General features: G+C 56.0%; 1 protein-coding gene across 5 annotated transcripts in view; it reads right to left on the reverse strand.

The window, feature by feature from the left end:
* Positions 1-426: 426 nt before the first annotated feature.
* The window catches only part of MTCL2 (microtubule crosslinking factor 2), an 84,146-nt gene continuing 64,345 nt past the window's right edge, over positions 427-20,227 (reverse strand). Inside the window, exons 11-15 of one of the 5 annotated variants that reach the window (XM_077831917.1) lie at positions 19,276-19,527; positions 18,309-18,365; positions 17,454-17,524; positions 3,344-4,784; positions 427-2,401 (exon numbers count right to left, since the gene is read on the reverse strand). In XM_077831917.1, the coding sequence (XP_077688043.1) occupies positions 2,252-2,401; positions 3,344-4,784; positions 17,454-17,524; positions 18,309-18,365; positions 19,276-19,527 (1,971 nt within the window). In that variant the 3' untranslated portion in view covers positions 427-2,251. Of the gene's footprint in view, positions 2,402-3,343; positions 4,785-16,999; positions 17,525-18,308; positions 18,366-19,275; positions 19,528-20,227 lie in introns of those variants that run through there. The other 4 variants (XM_077831918.1, XM_077831919.1, XM_077831920.1 and 1 more) reach the window with 4 other exon arrangements.

The following is a 20,227-nucleotide window of genomic DNA, read 5'->3' on the forward strand; positions in this document are numbered from 1 at the left end:
AAGGTGCCACAAGTCCTCCTTTTCTTTTTACTGGGACAAAGGCAGCCCTGATTCTCTACACCAGGGATGAACCTGGCCCATGTACTTGTACCACTCTTGTTATTGTGGTGTCTAACCAGTGCTAAGGCACAAATGCTTGGGCTTGGAGGCAGCAGTGCGTGTGCAGAGAAAACCCCATCCCTATAGAGGACACGAACAGGAACGCAGCACCTTCACAGAGGAAGGGAGCAGAAAGGGCCAGGAAGAAGTGAGCGCAGGGATCCTTGAGGGGCCAGCGTGAGTTGTGGGGCAGAAGCAGGGGTCCTAGAGCTGTTTGGCCACTGAGTCAGAGCCAAGCTCCCAGTAATGGTCGGGGAACATCAGACTGAATTCCAGCCGTGGCCCCGCTGCCCTCTGCCTCCTCCGGGACAGACACACACACCCCCCCTCCAACCGACGCTGCCCCACTGGATCTCCCACACCTGCCACACTCAGACACAACCACAGCAAGCTCCAGGCTACCAGGCCAAACACACAAACAAATGACCCTGCGGAGACCTCTGCGAATTGCATCATAAACCATGCACAAATACCTTAAATAGTGAGACCCAGGAGATCCAGACGACCCTCAGCGTCCAACCACACCTGCCAGACGCTGGGTGGGACGCAACCTAGGGAAATGCTGCCACCTTGGCTTGAGCCACTGTCAGACTCACTGTAACTAGAACCTCGCTCAGACCCAGCTGCGAGGGGCAGGGGAAGGGCCCCCAAGGTGTGCCTGGCTTATCTTGTCCCCAGGGTTTCAGTGCTCTCGGCCCATTGCTCCAGAGGGGAGGGGAAGGGAGAACACACAAACGCGCTCTCTCTCTCTCTCACACACACACTCCTCCGGCACAGCCCCCTGGAAAGGGGAGAACACCGCTGTACTTCCCCCTGCCCTATGCTCTGTGAGGCTGCTAGGTCCCCTTTCTACTGCAGTCTACAGTCCCACCGCATTGCGTTTGCTCCTGTTCCCATCTGCCTTGGGCTGTGCTTCCTGAGACCAGGCTTTCAGAGGCCAGGCGGCTGTACAGCTTCTGACTCCAGGATCCCGCTAGGCGAGCCAGAGACAAAGGCAGCTGCTGCGGCCACTCGGCCAGCGCTCTAGCTCGGGGAGCACTCCAGAGAGGGCAGCTTGCTGCAGCCTCCGGCACTGGCCAGGCTGGGGCTGGGGCGGGGAATTAAACATCGTTTGGGTGAGGAGAAGGGCCTGAACGAGCCCCGTGCCTGCCCCCGTGATCCTCCCCTCGGCATCCTTCCAGCACAGGAGGCAGGCACTGCAGCGGCTGATGCAACAGCAGGGCAATCCACTCTGAGCTGGGTTTGCACAAAGCCCCAGGGCGCGGGGGAGGGACGGCCGTGTCAGCGAAGGGCCGTGCCAGTGCCACTCGAAGACAACATGGCAAGGGAGACAACACAGTGAAGAGCCTCACACACAATAATCAGCTTTATACAACACGCCCCCACCCCCCCAGGGCGCATGCCCCCCCAGGGCTCACCCCCGGCCCACAGCCCTGTCTGCGAAGTGCAGTGACAGCATGCCCGGGGCATTTCCTCCCAGAGCTGACCCAGCTGCTCTCCGCGCTCCTGCTGCCGATCCTCTCCAGGGTGCTTGTCAGCAGCATGGCCCGAGGGAGTCCCAGGCTCAGGGCCGTGGCTTTGCCAGCTCTCCAGAGGCTGCTGCAGGGTTGTGGTTTCCAGTTCCCACATCCCAGGGCAGGCAGGGCCCATCTCTTCATTCCCCCCCAACCCCCCGCCGGCTGTCCATCTCCCTGAAGTGAAGGTCTCTGAGGAGCCTGAAGGACTATGGAAATGGCCCAGAGCTCCCCACCCCAGGCTCTGGGGACGCCCTCCTCTCTCCTGGAATCATCCTTCCCTTGCAGGAGCGGTGAGGCTGGCAGGCTACTTCCTGGGGGTCAGGAGACACCCGCCCAGAGTAACTTCCCCTCCACCCCTGGAACCGGATCCAGGCATAACGCGGGAAGCCTCCGTCCCCGACTATCCTGCAGCATCTGCTTCTTAAGCGCCCCCAGCAGCTGGGGAACGGTTAGGAGACAGATGTGCAAGCATCTGTGTCTCTGCGAGAGCGAGGGCCCCGCTGGGACCCCAGCACAGCTCTCCGGGGCTGGCGGGTCCCGCAGGCTGCGGCACAGCTGGCGCAGACGGGAAGCGTGCTCTTTCGTCAGGGCCGCAGAAAGCAGACACGGCTTAGCCCAGTCCCCGCTGCCCTCACTCACTCACTCAGAGGCCCTGCCTTCTCCTCCGCCCGGCTGGGGTCAGAGGGATGCAGCTTGCACTTGGAAGGGGAGTGCCGGACAGCTGAGCGGGAAGGCCGGGCGAAGCAGGAGGTGAGGGACTGGGAGCTGCAGTCGCATGCTGTGTCCTGCAAAGAGAAAGGGGAGGGGGGATTAGAGGTGTGGAGGGCTCAGGGGAGCTGCAGCTGGGACTAGCCTGGTACCCACTCGAGGGCAGATCTCATCGGGCTAGGTGCAGTGCTGGCAGAGGGGACTGCAGCAACACCCAGCTGGGACCAGAGCCCCCTAGGGCTAGCACTGGGTGAGCCCAGAGGCAGAGCACCTGCCCCAAGAGCCAGCTCTTTAGTGCGTGAAGCCCTGACGCGAGTGCAGGCTGAGGTTCCCTGGGCCGTGAGTGTCTTGACCCAGCCCCATGAGTGAGAGCGTGTACCCAGCCCCCCTGTGGGGAGCAGTCTCCGAACGGGAGAAGCCAAGGGCTGAGCCAGCGTGGCCCCTCCAGGCTGCAGCACAAGCCTCGGCTGCTACTGCCTGAGTGTGTCTGGCTGTCAGATGCAGACAGTGCTACAGCCAACCCACCAACTGCTGCAGGAACAGGTCTTCTCCTCTCAGCCCTCCGGCCCCTGGGGTGGAGAGGGGCTGCACTACACTTCAGGCTGGGGAGGAAGCTACCTCCTCTGGTGGGCGCAGAAGCTAAACAGATGTTTGCTTTGTCAGCCAGCTCTGCCCTGAAGTCGATCTTATTCGCTAGGGTAAAAACAAAGCTGCCAGGGGATGTTGGGAAGGCCAAAAGTGTAACTGGTCTCAAAAAAGAATGAGACAAGTTCATGGAAGCTACATCCACCAATGGCTATTAGCCAGGATGGGCAAGAATGCAACTCCATGCTCTAGATGTCCCTAAACCTCTGACTGCCAGAAGCTGGGCCTGAATGACAGGGGATGGATCACTTAATAAACTGCCCTGTTCTGTTCATTCCCTCGGAAGCATCTGGCACTGGACAACTGGCAGAGACAGGATACTGGGCTAGACAGACCATTGGTCTGACCCAGTCTGGCCGTTCTTATGTTCTTACCTCATTGGCTATCATAGATGTGATGTCCAGGTCCCTTGGGGCCCCGTCTTTGCTCCCCTGGCTTGGGGAAGACGCCTTGGGCTCCTCGTTGCTGCTTTGCTTCAGGAGTTTCTTGTTTAAGCTCCGGGAGACGTTTTCAGATGGATGGCAGGTGACCGGCTGGGAGTGATCCTGCTTTTTGGTGCCATCATCTCCTGGTGATTCTTTCTTCTCTGGGGCAGAAGTGGGGCTCTGGGCCCTCCCGCACACGTTCCTGAAGAACTCTTGCACGATGCCGTATTTCGGGGCTTCTGGCTTAGCTTTGCTCTCTGGACAGCCTGGTTTCCAGATGGACTCTGTACTCCCGGAATGCTCCACAACATTGAACAAGCTGGACAGGCCATCATTGATGTTACTGAGGACCGGGCTGTCTCTGGTTGTGGTTGACCTAGCCCAGGCCGACCCATTTTGCTTACTCTGATGAAGGCTCCACAAGCTTCTGTCCTTCGAATTGTCAAGCTTGGAGGAAGACCGTCTCTGGAGCTTTGGGGAGCCATACTTGGGAGAACAACAAGGCCGTTCGATTCTGGAGTGGACTTTGTCCAGAGACGAAGAAATCTGTTTGCTACGCACAGACATCAGGGAGGAGCTGCGTGGGGACCAGCTCTTGCTGTGGAGGTTTCCCCGGGGCATGTCTGTCTGCAGACCGACGCTCACCATCTGAATGGTCTGGGTCCCGACGCTCGTCAGCCCCGCGGTCTGACTGGAGGCGCTCTTCACCTTCCTCTCCAGCGAGCTGGAGCGGATGGCCTGCCGCACGCAGTTGGTGATCTCTTTCATGTCGTCGCTCATGTTGCCGGAAATCTCAAAATCGTGCAGGGAGGATGGGAACCGGGGGCCGGAGGGCCCAGCCTTGTCGGCACTGCGGCTGTCCAGCAGCTCGCGGTGCTGCTTCGAGAAGTTGCACAGCCACCGGCTGTACGTGTTCTCTGAGCTGTCGGATGCCTCCAGCTCTGTCGGCTTGGCCATTGTGAACAGGAAGCCCGGCTCAGTCATGATCTTCCCCTCCTTGCTGTGGATTAGCGGTGCCTCCAGCCTTCGCACCACCGGAGGGCTGTAATAGATGCGGATCCCGGTCTTGTCTGGTGCCGTGTAGCTCCTCTGCATTTGCTTCTGGGCCGGATCCTGCCCAGAGAGGTTGTTCGCCCGGGAATAGTCCCAGGAGGAAATGCCCAGTTTGTCTTTTGCCAGGCTCTCAGGGGCAGGTTGCTCTGTAGTCACATATGTACAGTTTTTGGGGTGGACTCCGGCAGGGTCTGTTATGCCATTAGGCAGCAGCTGTGTGGCTGGGGACCCCTTGCCTCGTGCGTGGTCAGGGATCACAGGGCTGGTCTTGCCTGGAAGGTAGGGAGAACAGTCGAGCAAGCTTTCAAACTCGGACATCGAGGAAATGGACTTTGTCCTAAGTGGAGAGAAGAGGGGAGTGGTCAAAACGCGCGGGAAACGCAGGTAAAGAACTCGTGTAATGGCGGCTCTTTCAGAGCTGTGGATACCACTGTACGTACACACGTGCCCCATCCACGAGACCAAAAAGTTTGGAATAGCAGTGTCTGTTGGGCCTGCGCTTGTTCCCCCCTCCTGCTCATGCTCCAATACAAGGGCCCAAAGCACACACCGCTGAGAGCCTCCCGCAGTACCCTCGCAATTCAAAGCCCATGTTCCTGAGGGCTCTGAAAAGCGAGGTGGATCAGGGATCCATACTGACAACGACATCTCCAAGAACCACAGTTACTGCAGGGTAAGTAACTGTTCTTCCTTCTTCAAGTGCGCATCAGTGGATCCCGCGGTAGATGACTGGATCGTGGGGGTGAGGAGTTTCAGCTGTATCACTCAAACAGGGACTGAATCAGAGACTCACAGCAAGGTAGGGCTGGCAGGGACCTCGAGGGGGTCATCTAATCCAACCCCCCACACTGAGGCAGGACCAAGTAAAACCCAGACCATCCCAGGTAGATGTTTGTCCAATCTGTTCTTACAGACCCTCAAAGTGGGCATTCTGCAGCCTCCCTTGGAAGCCTGTTCCGGTGCTTAACTACCCTTACAGTGCTGATTACTTTTGTCCTACTTCCTGTGGACTTGGAGAACAATTGATCAGACCTCTCTATAACAGCCCTGAACATATCTGAAGACTGTCTTACTCGTTTCTCAAGACTAAATATGGCCAGTTCTTTTAACCCTTCCACATAGGGCAGGTTTTTCTAAACCTTTTGTTTGTTTGTTTTTTTGCTCTCCTCTAGACTCTCTCCAATTCGCCCACATCATTCTTAAAGTGTGTTTCCCAAAACTGGACACAGTACTGCAGCTGAGGCCTCACCAGTGCTGAGCAGACACCTCCGATGTCTTACACCTCCTGTTAATACACCTCAGAATTATATTAGCCTTTTTTGCAATTGCATCATGTTGTCCAATATTCAATTTATGATCCAGTATAACCCCACATCTGTTTCTGAAGTATTACTGCTGAGCCAGTCATTCCTCATTTTGTATTTGTATATCTGATTTTTCCTTCCTATGTGAAGTATTTTGTGCTTGTCTTTACTGAATTTCATCTTTTTGATTTCAGACCAATTGTCCAATTTATCATGGTCATTGTGAAGTCTAATCCTGTACTCCAAAGTCTTTGCAACCCCTCCCAGCCTGGTGTCATCTGCAAATTTTATAAGCATGCTTTCACTCCATTAGCCAACTCATTAATGAAAAATTTGACCAGTACCAGAACAGGACAGACACCGTCAGATCCCCACTAGGTAAGCTCTCCTAGTTGGACAGCAAACCCTGGAAAACGACTCTGAGTACTGCTTTTCAACCGCCTTACAGTAATTTCCTTTAGACCACACTTTCCTAGTTTGCTTATGAGAACATCACGTGGGATTGTGTCAGAAGTCTCACTAAGGTCAAGATACATCAGATCTACTGCTTTCCCCCTCCCTCATCCCATCCACTAGGCCAATGACCCTGTCAAAGAATGGCTCTTCCCAACTCGTGATCTGCCCTGGCTGCCATGTCAAGGATGTAATGTTTCTCAAAAGTCAGTGGACTGCTCCATGTTCCAGCCTTGCCAATGTCAGAGAAGACACATTCCTGGAGCAGGTGGAAGACAGAGCCTGTGCCTTGGTGGAGTGTGTGGTGACGTATGGAGGGGGAGGCTCACCAGCCATCCGCCAGTAGATGGAAATACACAGTGGGATCTACTTAGAGATTCTCTGTGGCAAGATGGCATGGCCTTTCGATGGGCTGGGGATGAGTCCAGAAGGGCCTGGTGCCTGATGGGTGTGGTCCTGTTAAGATAGCAGAGAAAAGCTCTGGACAGGGCCAAGGAATATGGCTTCTCTTCCCTCAGGATCGAGTGGGATTTGGGAAGGACACTGACAAGGCAATTGACGGGTAGTGGAATTCCAAGGCTGCCTTGGGGATGATGCGGGCTGAGCACCATCAGGTCCATATGGAAAAATGCATAAGGCAGTCTGGCCATGAGGGCTTACGCAAGGATCCGCAAAGGGACTTGAGCATTGCAACGCCTCACTTTTCGGCACCCAGAAAATCACTGCAATCAATCCACAGAGCCTGAGCTAGGGGCCCAGGCTCCCTACGCAAGGCACGGGGGAGCCAGGCACCACAGAAGCCAGCACACTGAGCAGCAACCCGCCTAAGCTAACCCATGGGAGATGCTGATGATGAGAGGGTGTGTCCTAAGCCCGCCCCCCTCACAGAATTTGGCACCTATGGCTGCTTGTGATCCTGGAGCCAGGCGCCATTCGCACCTAACTCCACGCAAGTGAAAGGGCTCTTCCCTCACAACCTTAGCCCGGCGGTTGAGGCATTCACCTGGCATGTGGGAGATCCCGGTTCAATTCCTCCCTCTGCCTGATCGGGGGGGAAGGGATTGGGATGGTGTTTCCCATCTCTTGACTGAGTGCCCTAACCACTGGCTAAACATTATAAAGGGATCCTTGTCCTCTGGCCATTGGGCGTGGAGTTAGGCGTGCTCCGGGTGCACTGACTGGATCGGGCCCTGCTGATGAGGTAGGCGTGACCCTGCCCATCTTCCCCGGCCTGAGGATTGCGCTGGGGTTAGGTGTGAGACAGACATCCAGATGCCTGCTGGAGGCGAGGGGTGCATTGCTGAGGAGGAAGGCTGGTGCCCCCTGATGTACTGGCATGGTACTTGGGTTGCCTTGGATGGCAGGATGGCTCCACTGTCTTGACGGAGGCTGAGGATGGTATGGGGTTGGGGAGCACAAGACGGCCTTGAAGTCTTAATGGGTGTAAAGCGCCATCTGTCCGCTCCTTGCCATCGAGGGACAAGGCTCAGTCATGGCGTGTTCCTCTCTCAGGGTACCAATGCCTGGGGCCACAACACTCAGTGCGCTGTCACAGCAGTGGCCATAGACCGAGCTGCTGTGTGAGAGGTGTCCATCACCGATGTAAGGCCATCTTGGCCACCAACTGGCTGTTCTTAATGACCTCCCTGAGCTGCTCCCTGTTGCTAGGCAGGACCTTTGAGAGGAAGGGGGTGACCCAGTACGGCCCGGCAATTAGCTACATTCAGCTGAGGCAGAGTACGATGTGCTCCCAAAGAGGTTGAGCCTTTAGGGTCCTTGTCCTTAGGGATACTCTTACTCAACTGAGACTGTTCGTGTACCACTGACATGACTGGGGAAGCCTGGGCTGGGGTGAGCAGAGACACACTTGAACCCTGTCAGAGACTTCACACAGAGTGTTACTGCAGCAGGCATCTGCCACAAGGCCCTGGCCAGGCTGACAAGTCTCTCATTCACAGAGAAGACAACCTGGGCTGGACCAGAGGTTGACACAGATGGCAGAAGAGAGGGCCCTCGGCTGGAAGATGGGGTGACAATGCTCTGATGATGGTGAGGATCAGCCGATCCCCACTGGAGTTTATGGCACTTTTGCTACCGGGGACTGAACGGGTGCAGGCAGGTTCTTCGGCACTGATGAAGGTCCCGGTTCTCCCTGGGATGCATCCTTCATGATAGGCATTGACGCTGAGGCACCACCAGAGCCTGCCTCTGACACAGGCTGCTCGTTATCAGCAACCCTCGGGCTGTATGGGGCGTGGTTGTTTTATCCCCAGGGGCTCTACGTGGTCTCTCCTTATTGGAGGACACTGAGCTCCACCTGGAGTCTGCCTCTGTGCCTGGAGCTTCCTCTTGGTGTGGCTTGAGAACAGGAAATGGTGCCTGATTTGGCGCTGCGGGGAGTTTCAGTGGGGGCGCCAGAGCAGCGTCCCTTCTCAGCATTATCTTCTGCATGCTGGCATTTGGCACTGTGAGTCTGCTAGACTGGGCACTGGATAACACTGTCTACTAGCAGGGCTCTGGGCACGATCCTCAGGCTTTGATGAGACTCCACAAATTGCTCCAGAAGATGGGCCTTCAGCCACGTCTCACAACTTGGGAGTCCTAGCCCAGAACAACAGGTACTCCAAACCCTGGCTCGGTATGTGTGACTCTCCTAGATACTTGCTATGCCCAGCTTTCAGTGGGGAGTCCTTCACAGGCTGGCCAGGGCTTGACACTTTGAGGTTTCAAGTCCACCATGTTAGGTAGCTGCGTCCCGGAGGGATGTCCAGCAGGTCTGACACTACATTATGTAGCTGTGTCCGGGGGGGGATGTCCAGCAAGGTCTGACAGCACGTTAAGTAGCTGCGTCCGGGGATGTTCTGTGGGGTCTGACAGCCAATACTCAGTCCAGACGCGTCGATGTAGATTATGGCAGTCATACGTGGAAGAATCGGAAGAGCTCTCGCAGTTGTAGAAGATTTTTGAGATGGTTCAGCCAAACCTAAGAACTAGCAGGTCTGACACCTGCCAGGTTCCATCTTTGTGCTGCAGTTGGTGAGAGGGACCTGAGGGAGGGTCATGGCTGCCCTACCCTTTATGGGAGCATGTGTAGGTACGAGGGCAGCCCTGAGAGACTCTGCTCATCAAGCAAACTCTGGCCTCGTGCCTGAGACGCACGCATAGGCGACGACTCCGTGGGTGCTCCAGGGCTGGAGCACCCACGGGGAAAAATTAGTGGGTGCTCAGCACCCACCAGCAGCCAAGCTCCCCTCCCCGCCCTCCTCGCCTCCTCCCCTGAGCATGCCTCATCCCCGCTCCTCCGTCTACCTTCCAGCGCTTGCTGCCTCCAAACAGCTGTTTGGCGGCGTAACAAGCTGTGGGAGGAAAGGGGGAGAAGTGGGATCGCGGCACACTCAGAGGAGGAGGCAGGGAAGAGGTGGAGTCGGGGCAGGGATTTGGAGGAGTCAGAATAGGGGCAGGGAGGGAGCGGAGTTGGGGTGGGGACTTTGGGGAAGGGGTTGGAATGGAGACGGGGCAGGGGTGGATTCGGGGCGGGGCCAGGGGCACAGGCGGGTCTAGCACTCACCAGCACGAGCAGAAGTCGGCGCCTATGGGCGCACGAGCCCTGCAGTGGGATCCACAGCAACACACGCATGACAAACCCCTGCTGCTTCCCCTCTCCAGCTGTCCAACAACGCTCGCTAGCCAGCCAGCAGAAAAAGAACAAGCCCAGCCCAGCAAGCCTCTCTCAGCTGCTCAAGGAGACAAGAGCTTGGACCAGTTCTGGGCTAGGGTGAACAGCTAGGCCCCTCCTGTTCTCCCCAGAGTGCTGGCCCAGTGCTCCCGGTGGCTTTGCTTCAGCTAGCCCTGGCTCCAGCTCTCTGACATACATGGCAGGCTACCGCCCTGGGGTTTGTTGGAATAACAGCTTCCATAGGCACCGACTCTGTGGGTGCTCTGGGGCTGGAGCATCCATGGGAAAAAAAATGGTGGGTGCTGAGCAGCCACCGGCAGCCCCTCTGCTAGAACCTCTCCCTCCCCCCAGCGTCTCCTGCCCACTGGCAGACCCTGTGGATCAGCCCCTCCCCCTCCTGCCCAGTGGCTAGCACCTGCCCTGGATCAGCTGGTGCCCTGGATCAGCTGTTTTGCGGGTCAGGAGGCGCTGGGGCGGGAGGAGCAAGGGAGAAGTGCACTTGGGGGAGGGGGCAGGAAGAGACAGGGTGGGGCGGAGCAGGGGTGGAGTGGGAGGGGGGCCTGGGCAAAGCTGGGGGGAGCACCCCCCCCGGGAGAGTAGAAACTTGGTGCCTATGATGGTTTCTGACGTTAGGAGCTGGGTGGCAACACAAACTCTCATCTGCCTTTCGTCTGAAAAGGAGAGGGAAGCAGGGACCCCTCCAGGCTCAGCCCTTGGGCTCTGCTGTGCAGAGCTGCTTCCCGGAAGGGGTCTGGGTGCACACTCCAGCTCACAGGGCAGGGTGAAGACACTCACTTCCCTGGGGCCCTGAACCTGCACTCAGTGAGGGCATCACACACCAAAGGGGTGAGCTCTGTATGCCTCTGGGTCCACCCAACGCTGAGCACAAGGGGGCCCTGCTCCGGACTGGGCCTCTGGGCGGTGCTGTCATACACCCGTCCTAGCACTGTGCCAGCCTGAGGAGGGGCGCTGCCCCTTAGGGGACACCAGACTGGGATTCCCTCTGGACTCTGCTCGGAGCATCAGCGGCGTGTTTGTGCTAGGAAGCGCCAGAGCAGCACGGTGGGGTTCTCAACCTGAACTGACCCACTGGGCTGATCCAGAACTTGGCCACACTCAGCTACCAGCGCGTTTCTCTGCAGGGTCATCGGGGCCCCTGGGCTTTCTATAGCACCCCAAATGAACTGTCCCACCCACGCTTGCCTGTCCAAGCTGGGGAGACCCAAACAGTGATAGGCACTTCCAGCATTCTTCCTGGCCCTCCCACTCCAACCCCTCTCGCTCCTTCTAGGAAGTGACCCTGCTGAGCAGCCTAGTTTACTACTACGCTCAGTGCTGCTTCTCTCTGGGGAATTCACACTGGGACTGATCTGACATTATCCTGCAATCAGAGAGAGATGGTGGGGGAAGGAATAGCTTTTACTGGACCAGCTTCTGTTGGGGAGACAGAAGAGCTTTCGAGTCCAAAGAGCCCTCCTTCCAGTCTGGGAAAGGAACTCCCAGCCTCATAGCAAAATACAAGGTGGAACAGACTGTTTAGCGTAAGTAGTTAGCACGTAATCTAAGCGACCATTCAAGGTGAAGTGGCTGTTAACAACCCCGCAGGCATAGGACAAAAAGGGGGGCTACTGGGTTACAGTTTGTTGTAATGAACCATAAATCCAATGTCTCTGTTCAGACCATTGGTTCTCAAACGGGGGGGTCGCGACCTCTCAGGGGGTCGCAATCTGGTTATGTGGGGAGTCGCGAGCCCCAACCCCAGCGAGCGGCTGCAAGTTGCGAGCCCTGACCCCTGAGCCAGGCTGTGAGCCCTGACCATGACGCATGGCTATGAGCCCCGACCCCTATGTGGAGCTGCGGGGCTGCGAGCCCTGATCTGGGCACGCTGCTGTAAGTCCTGACCCCAACACCTGCGCCGGGCTGTGAGCCCCGACCCCAACAAGTTTGTAAACAGCGAGCCCCAACCCTAGTGCCGGGCTGTGAGCCCCAAGCCCCTACCCCAACCCTGGCCAGGCGCAGGGCTGTGAGCTCCGGCTAGGCGTGGGGCGGCGAGCCCTGACTCTGACCCCCCATGGGGCTGCGAACCCAGACCCCAACCCTGGCCAGGAGCAGAGCTGTGAGCTCCGGGCAGGTGCAGGGCTGCGATCCCCGAGTCCGACAGCCATGTGGGGTTGCGAGTCAGAAAAGGGGCTGAGCGCTGTGAGCTGGGGCATCCAGGATGCTGTGAGCCTCGACCCCTGTACTGGGGTTGCCAGGCAGAGCCCGGCCATGTTGCTTCAGGTCATTAATTGCTGTCAAGTATTAAAATAAAATTCTACTTAAAAATAACTTTTCCACTTATATTTAATTCAATAAAAATGTGTTTTAGTCTTAATTTAAAAGCAGTCAGAAAAGGTAAATTCATTTTAAGCAATAGGGTTTAAATTTAGTATTTAACATGGTGTTAAATATTAAAAATGTGTTTTTAATTTCTAAGGGGGGTTGCACTCAGAGGCTTCATGTTCGAAAGGAGTCACCAATACAAAAAGTTTGAGAACTGCTGGTTCAGACCATGATTTTTGGTGGCTAGCAGAGTTATGCATTTAAACTCTCAGGCTTATCTTCTGAAGGTGCTGTGCAGGTTTCCTTTGAGGATGAGGACCGAGAGGTCAGACCCAGTGATCGCTTTGGAAGAAGTCCAATGGCACCTTAAAGACTAAGAGATTTATTTGGGCATAAGCTTTCGTGGGTGAAAAACCCACTTCTTCAGATGCATGGAGTGAAAATTACAGATGCAGGCATAAGTATATATTGGCACATGAAGAGAAGTGGGTTTTTTTTACCCACAAAAGTTTATGCCCAAATAAATCTCTTAGTCTTTAAGGTGCCACCGGACTCCTCGTTGTTTTTGTGGATACAGACTAACCCCTCTGAGATTTGGGAGAAGTGTTCACCCACAGGTGACAGGGTGGTTCTGTCTTTTATCATTTTACACCCAACTTGTCTCTCCAATACCTTGAGACCAATATAGCTACAATTACACTGCATACAACATCCTGCAATCTCCTTGACAAACTTTATGGAATTAAGATAAACCTTGCTGAATGAAGGGCATCACCAGGGAAACCGACTACTAACGAACACTAACTATATACAACAAGAAACTAGACAGACTATTTGCGAGGTTGTGAGGCTACAACCACACAGAGCTCTGACTCCAGCCACGGGCGGGGAGAAGGAACTGAGGGGGGGGTCGGGGTGGTGCTGCCTCATATAGCCAGGGGAGGGGCCACAGACACAAGGCACGACACCGTCCCTTTATGGATACTGCTAGGCAAAATCTCTGGCTCCAGTGGGCTGGGCACGTACACACCTAGCTGCAAGAGACGGCTGCATCTACTCGAAGAACCACCTTACTGAATCAAGTTTAGTACCTCCCCGTTGTACTGAAAATGCAAATGTTTGTGTTCTATCCAAGGTCTGTATAGGCGAGGCAGGCAGGATTAATGCAATCTCAGGGAGATACCAGGAACTTCAAAGGCCTTTTGGGGACAATACATGTGAAGTGGATTTCCCAGGAAACACTTGGAGGCAAGGGGAAGGCAAAGGCCTCACCTCAATCCAGGCTTCTGAAGCTGCACGTTGAGCAGAGCCCCACTGCCCGGCTGCTGACGTGCTCTGGGTCTCAGCATGCTCAGGTTCGAGCAAAGGGGGTGAGGACCTTGAACCCACAAGAAAATATCTGGGACGGTGGAAATGCTCCTGACAGAGCCATTTGGCAGCTGGCTGACCTCTGGTAGGCCTGTCTGCATGTACGTCCTTTCATTGTTGGTAAGCTGTGTTCTCTGTAATGCTTCTACCCTACGAATGAAATGTGCTGGTTTACAAAGGGCAGGGTGGTAACAAATACCAGGGGCAATCACACACTGCACTGGCTCAGAGGAGAGAAGTGCCGCAGGCCTAGGGTGACCAGATGTCCCAGTTTTATAGGGACAGTCCTGATTTTTAGGTCTTTTTCTTATATAGGCTCCTATTACCCCCCAACCCCTGTCCCGATTTTTCACACTTGCTGTCTGGTCACCATACACAGGCCTGCTTAGGGGATAACACCACACAGGCAGAGGGCCATTCAGCCTGAAATACCCTGCTCAGAAGGGAGAGAAACGTGTGGGTCTCCAGCCAAGAGAAGCCCCGGCTAGGGAGCAGGGAGCCTAGAGGGGGTGGCCTTGCTGGACCGTGAAGGAGGATCCAGGTGCAGTTGCCCTGAGTTGTGAGACACAACCATCTTCAGCAAGCTAGATGGGAGGTGGTTGCTCTCAGGGCTACTCACCTGGCTCTGCCAGCCAAGGCTTTGTAACTCACCAAATGAGAGAGCAAACCCAGAGGTGCGTCTAAGGCTGGCACAGCCCCAACAGCGAAGACGCTGGAGAGTGGGGAAAACCCAGAGGCAGCAGAGAGAGCCTGACAGATGAGAGCTGAAGAGGTGCCAGGAATTACAAATGCTGTAAGGAGCCTACAGCCTGGACGAGCCGAGGAAGATGAGAACGCAAATGACCTGCAGCTGGGGTCATGCCAAGGAATCATTCCAGTGAGTCCTCTCTGAATGCGGCTGCTCTGGGCATGTTTCCTACATGGCTAACAGGCTCTATCTAGGTGGGCTGGATTACACAGCTGTGATCTCGAGGAGCACACCCGGTATTTATTGCTGCTCACTCTGCTGGGCCTTTGCACAGTGTGGTGAAATGCTGGGTGGGCTAACAAGCTGCAAGGAAGGGTTATACACCAACCCAAGCTTCCTGTCCCCAGGCAGGATTTATGGCTACAAGCCAGCACAGCAGTGCATGCAGTGGGGGGAGGGGGGCACTACCAGGTGTTGGGTTCCCCTTGCTGCAGGCCCCACCACCTTGGCACACCCCACCCAAAGCAGGTGTCTTTTGGGGGGAAAATGAGCATCAAGTTTAGACCTTCAGGAGCTGCCCACAGTGGCCACCCAGGATCAGCTGCTAGTGGGACCAATAAGATTTGGTCCTCCAGTGGCTAGAAGAGCCAGGAGTAGGCAGAAGCCAATCAGGGCTCAACAGTCAAGATGCAAAGGGCTGTCTGCCTCCTCCAAGCGTGCAGTTCTGGGTGAAGTTGGGATTGGTCTTAACCTGAAAGCCTGGCCTGGCCCCTCACTTCCAGCACTGTTCAGCCTCAGTCAGCGAAAAGACTGTTCTGGGTCAGGTTACGCCAGGCACAGCTGCCTGGCCATCCTGCCTTGGTTGTACAGATTTCAGGAGCTTGCTTTGGGAGAGGTTCCCCTGGTTCAGGTGAACCTGCCACAGGCAGGTCCCTGGGAGAATATGCTCCGGGCTGGGAGCATGGAGCAATGGCATGTTTGGGCAGTGCTGGCTGAACGCAGGCTGGAAACAGGGCAGAGCAGGGTTCAGGGGGTCATAAGCCAAACCCTACAAGTCTGTTTGCAAGGGCTGGCCGCAAACCCACCCTATGCATTCACCTTTGGGTTCAAACCCAAGCATCTGTCCCAGATGCACTCGAACCCCCCCCCAGCCCCCGCCTCCCCTGGCAGTCCTGCCCCACTCACACACCTCTGCAGGCTCTGGAAACGCCCAGGGAACAGAACGTGCACCTCTCCCCTGCACAGCAAAAACAGCAATGATTCCTCCCACCCTGCAGCCAGGTCCCTGTGTAAACAGGGTGCCTCCCCCACCCAAATCCCTCGCCCAGTAACTAGGTAACACCCTGGAGTTCCCTAGCAGCAAAGGATTCTGGGGCACCTCCCAGACGCTGCTCAATAACGGGTGCTTTATGCTCATGTTCCTTGTGGAGGAGAAGCCAAGTTTACCTCTCTACCCCAGGGCACCAACGTTCCCTCTAAGCTGCGCTGCTGCCCAAGAGTCAATCAAGTGCCGCGCACATCTGGCGACGTGTGTGCAGGTGCCCCTCCCCCCGCTGCTCTGCGGCCGCCTTGCTCCTGCCCTCTGCCTTGGAGCCCCTGGCCAGCTGCTCCCGGGACCCTCCTGCTTGCTGTGGTAGAGGGGGGTGTGTGCTGATTTCAGGGTGTCCCCCTCCCCCCTGCCCAAGTACCCCATCTCCGCAGAGCGGGGGTAAGGAGACAGGGCTCAGGAGCAGAACAGAGCTGCTGTGGTCTGAGTTCTGGTGAGTGCCTCTCTGCTTAACAAGACAACGCATGGTCGCTCATACACTTCCCCAGCTGCTGGCACACTCTCTCTCTCTCACACACTCACTCTCACACTCACTCTGTCTCTGACTAGGGCCCTACCAAATTCACAGTCCCTTCTGGTCAATTTCACGGCCATAGGATTTTAAAAATCGTAAATTTCATTATTTCAGCTATTTAAATCTGAAATTTGGTGATGTTGTAATGGTAGGGGTCCTGACCCAAAGAGGAGTTGTGTGTGTGTGTGTTTGTGCATGGGGGGGGAGGGTTTTTTTTTCGCAAGGTTATTGTAGGGGGGATTGTGGAACTGCTACCCTTACTTCTGCACTGCTGCTGATGGCCCTGGCGCTGCCTTCAGAACTGAGCCACCAGCTGCCGCTCTCAGGCCACCCAGCTCCCAAGTCAGCGCAGAAGTAAGGGTGGCAATAGCACGACCCCCCTATAATAACCTTGTGACCCCCTTGCAACTCCCTTTTGGGTCAGGACCCCCAATTTAAGAAACACTGGTCTCCCCCATGAAATCTGTTCAGTATAGGGTAAAAGCACATAAAAGACTAGATTTCGTGGTGGGAGATCAAATTTCATGGTCCGTGATGCATTTTTCATAGCCGTGAATTTGGTAGGGACCGATCTTTCACATGCAGTGTCTCTCTCTCTCTCTCTCTCTCTCACACACTCGCCTCCCAACACAGACTTGTGTTGCTATTGTTGTTACTTCTCGGTACTTCCTGCAATACACATATATTCTCTGTAATTTTATTCTTTCAAAGTGCTGTTATTTTAGTTTTTTGACTGGTCTGTGCATTTCATAATTTGATTTCTCTCTTATGCTTAAATTTAATTCTTTGAGTAGTGAGTTCTAACCTGTCCTGGCTGGAGTAATTATCCCTATGGTAACTTTAAAAAAAAAAAAAAAAAAATCTAGGTTTTTTGTTTCTCCTGGTGGCGCACATCCACACATTACCTCAATATTGGTGCACATAACAAAATTTATTCCGCACATGGATGGAAAAAATTGGAGGGAACATTGCAGGGCACCATTCTAGGGGTTGGAGCAGCAGCCTCCCCCAAAAGAGTCTGTTGGGGGAAGCAGGTCCCCAGCACTAGCCCACTGAGATAGATGTCAGAGTAGCAGCTGTGTTAGTCTGTATCCTCAAAAAGAAAAGGGGTTAGTCTCTAAGGTGCCACAAGTACTCCTTTTCTTTTTGAGCTAGATGTGAAGGCCATCAGATACTGAGATGAGCTGGGGGGGTCCCGGCAGCGTGACACCTGTAAGGAGGGCTGTGAGCCCATCAGCCCACATTCACCAACCAGTCACAGCCCTAGGCTGAGGCTCCTGCACTCACCCCCCAAGCCCCAGGAGGAGCGAGCAGTGCCAGGCTGCCCTGTACCAAGTGGGTGTATGTGTCTCACCTTTTTAAACTGGCTCCCTTGGGGTCTGTTTCAGAAACGGTCTCTTTGTCGGTGATCTTTTCGTTGAGCGTCTAGAACGACACAGGAGGAAGCGCTGACGTTAGCTGGCACGCGGTCTGGACTTGGGCACGGTACGTCAGGCCGGGAGACTCCAAACCAAGGAGCTGCACTGGCAACTTCCCCGGAGTGCAGGAGCTACACCTAATCTGTATCCAAGTGACAGTACAGCTCATCTGGCAGCCAGGACTCCTGGGTTCCGTTCCCAGCTCTACAACGGCCTCATTAAGTCAGAACTTTTCAGTGCCTAAAGTTAGGAACCTAAATCTGTCTTTAGGCCCCCAGGAAAGAGACCTACAGCCCCCATGGCGCCAGGCAGAGCTGCCAGGGCTCACCAAGCCTGGATCAAAAGCCATGTATTCAGGGGTCTAATTGTAGGGCCCTATGTTTGAACCTGCCCGTAATCTTGGTGCCACATTAACCCGCCTGGTAACAATGACCCCCCTCTGAGATCTCAGGGCGCCAAGGGTTACATAAATGCCACGCCCAGTGAGGTCCCATTCATGATCCAAGGGAGCAGACTGGTCAGACTGAGTGCTCTGGGGCAGGGCCTGGTGTGTTGGTGTCTGGCACAGAGGGGCCCCGCCATGGCTGTGTGCTGGGCATGACTAACACAGGTGATGAGTCCCAGCATGCAGTGCTCCACCCCAATCCAAGGGAAGGGGGCTGGGCTTCTGCTCTCAGAAGCAGCTGCTCCGCCTTCCCACGGATCCAGTCTCATGCCCAGCTCACTCCCTGGGAAGCTGCTGGCAATGCCCCCTCCCCCCAACAGGCAGGCACAGCTGCTCTCCTGCTCACCTCTTTCCAGTTGCTACCCTGCTTCTCCACAGCCCACCGGTCGGCTCCCTTCTGCAGCTGGGAATCGCACAGAAAAGGAGCCAGTCACTTGACATGGGAGTGGGGGAGAGGCCTTGTAAGAGCAGCTGCTGGCCTGAAGGCAGGAGCTGCCCCAAGGGCCATTCCTGCAGGCAGCGACGGCTGAACTGGGGCTCAGCAGCGCGCTGGCTTTCCCATGGCCCAGAGCGCTCTCGGCCAGTGGACGTACTGGACTCCTCAGGCTCAAGGCAGGCCCAGGGCTGCACTCGACTTGGGGGGGCTGCAGGAGCCTGGCTGGAGCTGCTGGAACACAGCTGGGCTGGGGAGCTTACAGGACTGCTGCATGGGGAGTGGGAGACCTAAGGACTGGGGCAGACCCACAAGGGGGGACAGCGAGCCAAAGGCAGAGGGGATGAGTTCCACCTTGGGGATCAGACAAACCAGCTAGCAAGGCCTGCGTTCACCCAGTCACCACAAAGCGTGAGCCACTGCCTGCAGGGGAGGGGGCTTCTGAGAGCAGTTTGGGGGATGTGTGAACGCGTATTCCTGTTAGCGTGTTCCCAGGAGCGTGCACTACGCAAGTGTCATGTGAGCACGTGCAAAAGCAGGCTGGGATGGCTTGCGTGGGAGCGTGCCTGGCAGTGGCTGTACACACGTACGCTCATGTGAGCATGTGCGTTCATGGGAGCAGAGAGCACTGGCGTGAGAGCTTGGGTGCATCCATGCACTCGCACGGTCGCACAAAGCCCCATGAGCAGCAAGCACTTTTGTGAGCGTGAGCCCAGCGACACGTACATGTACACACGGGGGTATGCTCCCAGGAGCATCTCTAAGCACCAGCTCACACGCGTGAGCACGTACACATGCAGGAACAACGCCTGTGAGTGTGAGCTCAGGAGCGTGGGCAGGCACACTCCAGTGAGCGGCACCTGCGTGCGTACGCCCCTACCTGGTTGATTTTGTTCTGCAGCTCTTTCACTTGCTGCTCTGCCTGCTGCTGCTCATCCTTGAACCTGCCCAGCAGCTCCACCTTCTCCTGGTTCCAGTTCTTCTCACTGATCTGGAGCTGCTTGGTGAGGTCCATGACTGCGCTGTAGGACTCGGCCAGGAGGTGCTGGTGTTCCTCTCGCTCCCTCTTCAGAGCCACTTTCCAGTCCGACGGGGCTCGCTCCGGGACCCCTTTCCCAACCTTCGACTCCAGCTGCGGGGAATCCAGGGGAGAGGAGATCAGACCGCAGGCACGCCCGCCTCCAGGTGAGTATTACAGCCTGCCAACCACCAGCCCTTGCTAACACTGGGCTGGGCCAGGGGGCTATTGCTGAGTCAGCTTCCCAGAGCCTCACCCGGCATGTCCTCCTGGAGCTGCTGTGCCCACAAGGGGACAGTCTCTTTCTTAAAGGACCAGCAGGGCAGCTGCAGCCATGGTCATGCAGAGGGGAAGCACAAAGCTGAACATGCAAGCTCAGGTGCTAGCAGCCTGTGGCCTGGTGGCTCTTGGAGGGCTGGCTGGGAGGGAGAACCCAGCTCAGAGGCGCGGGCGCAAGCAGGGGGCATTACAGATCTTTACAGCCGATCGCTGGCTGGGACCCCATGGAGGATCCCGGGAGATGGCGCCTCTTGTACTCAAAGCAACGAGCCAGATCCCAGCTGGGCACTGACTGCACAGGGACAAACACTCCCCAGGTAGGACCCTCAGCGTCCCAGGCTGGGGGACTCCGTCCCCGGGTTAGTTAGCTCCAGTTCTTCAGGAAAAGTGCCAGGAGATCTTCAGCTTCCCTCTGGCCCATTATCTAGTCATACCACACTCCCTGTGGCAGCGTCTGAGCCCCTCTCTGGGCACACACCAGGAACGGGCAGAAGAAACCCGGGTTTAGCCCCTGCCAGTGCTGCATGAGGAATGG

This window comes from Eretmochelys imbricata, chromosome 13 (assembly GCF_965152235.1).
Source record: "Eretmochelys imbricata isolate rEreImb1 chromosome 13, rEreImb1.hap1, whole genome shotgun sequence".
NCBI classification, from domain to species: domain Eukaryota; kingdom Metazoa; phylum Chordata; order Testudines; family Cheloniidae; genus Eretmochelys; species Eretmochelys imbricata.